Source organism: Choloepus didactylus, chromosome 2, assembly GCF_015220235.1.
Source record: "Choloepus didactylus isolate mChoDid1 chromosome 2, mChoDid1.pri, whole genome shotgun sequence".
NCBI lineage: Eukaryota > Metazoa > Chordata > Mammalia > Pilosa > Megalonychidae > Choloepus > Choloepus didactylus.
In genome coordinates, this window is record NC_051308.1 from 243,290,815 (window position 1) to 243,296,601 (window position 5,787).

The 5,787-nt window shown below is 64.3% G+C and overlaps 1 protein-coding gene across 1 annotated transcript; it reads left to right on the forward strand.

Annotated features, from left to right (window-relative positions):
• The first annotated feature begins 1,713 nt into the window (after positions 1-1,713).
• On the forward strand, positions 1,714-2,582 carry HES2 (hes family bHLH transcription factor 2). The gene is made up of 4 exons (XM_037828656.1): positions 1,714-1,758; positions 1,841-1,936; positions 2,141-2,240; positions 2,332-2,582. The coding sequence occupies exons 1-4, from the start codon at positions 1,714-1,716 to the stop codon at positions 2,580-2,582; spliced, it is 492 nt and encodes a 163-aa protein (XP_037684584.1).
• Positions 2,583-5,787: the final 3,205 nt, after the last annotated feature.

Genomic DNA, 5,787 nt, shown 5'->3' on the forward strand with positions numbered 1-5,787 from the left:
CCCCTCCCCCACAGTCTTCAAATGGTGGTCTCCAGGCCTGGAGGGGACTGTTCTAGGCTGGACCCTCTTCCCCAGGCCTCTCCCCCCTGGGGGATCTTGGGTCCCCCTCCCTGATGGTGCAGATGTCGGTGCGGAGCGGGCTGTAGACAGAGCTGTGTGAGCCAGCATGGATGGCCCAGGCAGGGTAGGGGCATGTGTGCCATCCACGATGTCCTTTTGTGAGCACTTAAAGAGTAATTAATTATCTGGGAAGGGGCTGGCCCATAGGTACCCTAGGCTCAGAGATACCTGGGGGACAGGAGTTCAGGCACCCCCCAGGCCCTACCGGGCCCCTGTGTTGATGATTTATTCTTATAATTAGAACCCTTATGAGGACTAATGGAGCCCTTGGCCCTGTACTTGACACACAGTAGGTGCCTGAAAAATGCTGGTTAGTTGGTCCTTTGCGTGCGACAGAGAGCGACAGGTGACCCTCGCCCAGGCTGCTCTGAGCTCACTTGCTGGCGGGCAGGCCGGTGCCCTCGGGTCCTGTTGGGGGAGCGCGTGGCAGCTGGGCTTGGGGAGATGGGACGGGGTGCGGGGGGCGGCGGGGCCGAGGTGACTTTCCAGCACCGCGGACAGCGCCAGCCCCTGCTCCGCCCCGCGGGGCCTCCTCGGCTGGGCTCTCTGGGTCCCGCCCGCCGCCGGTAGCTGGGTCCGCCCGGCCGTCCACGGTGCCGACCGCCCGGTTGGCCGTTGCGCCGCCAGCCGGGTCGGGGGAGGGGAGCCCGGAGCAGATGGGCGGTGGACGCCCAGCCGGTCGCAGCAGCAACGGCCACGCGGCGCGGAGGCGGGTCGGGCGCGCGGCTGGGGCCGAGGCGGGCAGCCGGGAGCCGCGCCCAGGACCGCCCCGCCGGGTCACGTGAGCCCGGCAGTCCCGCGGGTGGGAACCCGGAGCCCGGAGCCGGTTGAAATGCAAATAAGCTCTAAAGGATACCAGAGTTGGGGCTTCTGGGCTGCCTCGACCTCTCGGCGCCTCAGTTTCCCCATCGGTGACCGTGGGCGGGCAACCAGATGTTTCCTAACCTGAAGAACCGTTGGCGGATTCTGTGGCATCCCCAGAGCCGCGGACAGGGAGCCCAGCGACCCGGACCCTAGTCCTGGCTCCCCATTCCCCAGCGGCGAGCGCCTGAGCAAACGAGCCCTGGCTCCCACCCTCAGTTTCCCTCCCAGTCCGCGGAGCAGCTGGTGGCTTCGGCCAGAGGAGGCGCCGAGCCCTAACCGGGAATGAATGGAGGCCGGAGCTGGAGAAGGGGTGGGGGCGCAGCCGGAGCGAGGCGAGGTCTGGCGGGTCCCGCACTCTTCCTGCCTGGTGGGTCCGGGCGGCGACCCCGTGCCCCCGACGGCGCCCGCACAACCCCCACGGGTGCTCGGCGGGACGCGAAGGCCCGGAGCGAATCCCCTGGGGCGCCGCCGTGCCGGGTCCCGCCTGCACCTGCAGGAACAAAGCCGGGAGGTGGGGCCGGCGGGCGGCGGGACTCCACGGGCGGGGCGCGGCGGGGCGGGAGGAGCCGCCTCCTTAAAGCCGGGCTGCGGACGCCGCACACTCTTCTCTGGCGCCGGCTGCGGCCTCGCACCGGACTTCCCTGGGCGCCTCGGTCCGCGCTCCGCGTCGGGGCGCGCGCGGGTCTCCCTCGGAGCGCGGCCCACGGCGGCCGCCACTTCCCGCTGCGCATGGGGCTGCCCCGGAGGGCCGCGGAATCGGCGGAGCTGCGCAAGGTGGGAGCCGGGGCCTGGGGGCGCGGGGCCGGGGCCGGGGGACCGGGACCCGCGTAACCGCGGCCTCTGCGCCCGCCCGCAGAGCCTGAAGCCGCTGCTGGAGAAGCGCCGCCGCGCGCGCATCAATGCCAGCCTGAGCCAGCTCAGGGGGCTCATCCTGCCGCTGCTGGGCCGCGAGGTGAGTGCGGGCGGGCGGGCCCGGGGACCTCCGCCCCAGGGACCAGCGAGGGGGTGCTGCGCGACGTCCAAGACAGAGTCCCAGCCGGGCCACCGCGCACGCGCACCGAGCTCCTGGCAAGAGCACGGTGCCCACGGCAGCCGGCTGGAGCTCTCTGTCTCGTCTGTCCTTCTCTCGGTCCCTCTCGCTCGTGGCTGGGCGCAGAGCTCCCGCTACTCAAAGCTGGAGAAGGCGGACATCCTGGAAATGACCGTGCGCTTCCTGCAGGAGCTGCCCGCGTCCCCCTGTCCCGCAGTCGCGCCCAGTGAGTGAGCCCACCCCGCCCTGCCCCGCGCCCGCCCCGCGCCCGCCCGGGTCCCAGCCCGCCGGCGCCTCACGCCGCTCTCTTCCTGCAGCGCCCTCCGACAGCTTCCGTGAGGGCTACCGCACCTGCCTGGCGCGCCTGGCCCGCGTGCTGCCCGCCTGCCACGTCCTGGAGCCCGGCGTGAGCACGCGCCTCCTGGAGCACCTGCGGCGCAGGGCGGCCGGCGCCACCCCCGACGGCGGGCACAGCAGGGACTCGGGCCGCCCCGCCTCGCCCGCCCCGCCGCCCGCATCCCCGCCGCCAGCGCCTCTCGGAGGCCCCAGCCTCTGGCGGCCGTGGTAGACCCCTGGGCGGTCCACCGACCCTGCTGTGAGGGTCGCGGAGTGCTGGGCTGTCCGAGGAGCTCTAGGAGTGGCTGCTGTTGCCCCCACGAGGGAGCAACCCAGCATCTGACAACTAGGTTGGACCCCTGATGTTGTGACTCGTGGGGCAGCATGGAGGCTCTGGGGGGACTCCAAGGACATAAGGGGAGGGGCCCTGCCTGCACACCCCAACTGGGAGTTGTCTGGACCTGAAGACAAGGAGCAGGACCTACAGGGTGGAGGTGGTTCTGGAACTGGGCACACCTGCCCCAGCACTGGCACCAGCCCAAGGATTGGGCCAGGAGCTCACCTGGGCCAGGTGCAAGCACCTGCTCTGACTGGTCACTGCCCTCCCAGCCCTGCGGGGGGCCTGAGTCCTTGCCAGCTCAGCTTGGGAACCTCTGGGCACACAGCAGCAATGGCCTCTAGCCCCACCCATCCCCTTCCAGGGCTCTGCAGGGCACCAAAGTAGAGCAAAAGGGCTGGGCAGGGCTGGGGAGCCATTTCCCAGCAACATCACCTCTGCTTCTGGGCTGTCCTGCCCAAAGGCCCCACTTCCTGGGACACGGCACAGCAGAGCTGCTGCTATGGAGAGTATTGCTAGGTGGAGGTGGTTGTGGGAATGAATGCATTCCCTAAGCCTCGATTTACCGTCTGTGCCTCACACTTCAGGGCTTGGGGAAGCTTGTGGCCCTGTGCAGAGGACAGTGCTGGTGAGAGCTGAGCAGGGCCCATATCGTGGAGCAGCAGCGTATCAGGGGATGGCAGCAGGTTAAAGACAGGAAACACCTTCCCTCTTGTTCTTGTAGCAACCACTCTGTGCAACTCATCGGGACAGGTTACTGGAAGCTACCTGTTCTTGGGACTTCTCCTTCTTCTCCACGGAAGCCAGGAGGACTAGCAAAACCCCACGGAAGAGCCTGCAGATCACAGGATGGGGTGCCCAAGAGAAGGCAGGAGTGTCTGCGGCCATCTCCAGTTCTGTCCGTGCCATTCCATTGGGGGGGCTGGGAGCTCACCCCCTCCACGGCTAACAGTCCATGCTGGGGACCAGGCACTGGAAGCAAGAAGCTGGAGCTGATGGGGGGTGGGGACAGGGGGTGGCAGTAAGTCAGACTCTGCCACCCAGCCCAGCCCATGATGACCTGAGCTCGGATTTGGGTGGTGGGATGCAGGGGAAGCCGTGGGTCTATTGAAGATGTTGGTTTAATGGAACAAGGCTGTGCTGTCCTAGCACTTCTTGGGGCCCCACTGCTAGACTAAACTCCTGGAGGGCAGGGCTGCATCTGGGTGAGGCACTCTGCACCCAGTGGTGCTCAATAAACCTTGTAGACCAAATGACGGGTGATGTGCTTAGACCACCTTGCCGGGCCGAACTGGGAAAGCCTGGCTTTGGCCTGACCCATTCACCCTGGGGATCACTTCGAATATCTATAGTCACTCCACAGGGAGCCCTGGGAATGAGGAGGTGGGGGGCGAGTGTGTGGAAAGCAGGGAGGACAGTCTCCTCTTAGGGTCACCCATTCCTCAGACTCCACAGCCGCTGGTGACTGCTTTCCTGGGTTGCTGGAGCAACGAAAGAATGAGGGGCAGGGAACCCCAGGCTCAATCCACCACTTGGGTTCACGGTTCCTCCTTGGATCAAGGGTTTGGCATCAGGCACACACCAGGCAGGCTCCTTGTCCCTGCAAATAAGAACTTCCAAAAGGGGTCTAAACCCTGGGAGAACTGCCCGACCAAGTCCCCTCCCTCCTTCTGGCCGGGCCTGCCACTTCTCAGTTCTCAGGGCCCAAACTGGTCCCAGTTCCCTGACTCCTGTTGACTAGACCCCAATCGTGCCAGGGTGCAAGCAGCCAGGGAAGGGGACGGATAAGAGGTGTGTGAGGCTGGTGACTCACAGGGTCGGGCACTCACGGAACCTGAGCTGGCAGCCAGCACAGCCATGGCGGGTGTGGAGGCAAGCCCAGACGGGTGAGTGCTGGGCCCAAAGCAAGAAGCCACCTTCCGAGCAGGGATGTGCAAGAGCTGCCCAGAAGGCCTCAGCTGGGGCTGGCCTTGTGAAATAGGGATGCCCACCCCCTCCTCCACGAGGCACCTGCAGGCACCTCCTCCAGGGACCATCCTGCCCCCCTCTCCCAAGTATTCCCAGAGCCCTGTCTGGTGGCCAGAGGTGAGCGAGAACGTGGGCTTTCTTTTTTTTGCCTTTGTGGGGGAGGCTGCCTTAATCAGAGGGACGTATTATGCCACATCTTGCCCACTGGCCAGCTCTTGGGATGCCCTTTCTGAGATTCTCTCATGATTCAGCTGAATGCTCCCTGTTAGAGAAAAGATCCCCATGTTCTCTAATCAAGCCAGTGGGTGAAATGATTCCAACCTTAGCGCTGAGCTGTTGGGAACGGATCTTTGCCAAAACGTCGGCTTCCGAGGAGACGTGGGCCTGGGGCGGTCTCCACCTGTTCCCTGGCCCCAGACAATTACGAGAGGTCACATCTAGTTCCTTGGACAATGACCATCATGGGAGAGCGAGGATAAAGAGCAGGTTGCCGCGGACGACCCTTCTCATAGACATTCACAAACAATTCTACTCCCCGTGGAGAGCTCAGGCTCCTGCAGATGGGGCCCCCCTCTCTGGACCAGGAGTTGGATGAACGAAGCCTTTGGGGGCACATCTGGGAGGCCCTGTGGCCCCGCCCAGCCCCTGCTTTGGGGTCACTCCCTGGATAGAGGGGCCACCCCCTACCGTGTACATTCTCTGTTTAGGTCTCTGTGTGCCCCATCCAGGGATACACCCACAATGTCAAGACCATGTTTATTTATTTAATCGTTTATTTAATTAACTTATTTATTAAACACACCACGATGTTAGTGCCAGAGAACTACCTCAGCCCATGGCGTCATCCCCTTTTTCTTTCTTGCCTTTAAGTACATGGACGTGTGGCTGCCCCCAAGTCTCTGCGTGGTGCTGGTGTGGCTGTTTCTGGAAGACTTGTGTGTGTGTGTGTGTGTGTCTGGCTGGCTGGCTGTGTGTCTGGGAAGCTGTGGCCGCCCTCCAGAGGGCTGCCCTGGCATGTGGTGTGAGGGAGAAGTTTCCCAGTGAGTAACGAGTTTCACTCAGTGTTTTCAGAGGCCCTGGCAAAGCCCCGGGTGCCTAAAGCAACTGTATAATAAAACTTTGACTAATGGCT

Coding starts and splice junctions, on each gene's coding strand:
- HES2 (XM_037828656.1), top strand. CDS start 1,714: ATGGGGCTGCCCCGGAGGGCCGCGGAATCGGCGGAGCTGCGCAAG. Junction 1,759..1,840: donor AATCGGCGGAGCTGCGCAAG/GTGGGAGCCGGG, acceptor GCCCGCCCGCAG/AGCCTGAAGCCGCTGCTGGA. Junction 1,937..2,140: donor TGCCGCTGCTGGGCCGCGAG/GTGAGTGCGGGC, acceptor GGCTGGGCGCAG/AGCTCCCGCTACTCAAAGCT.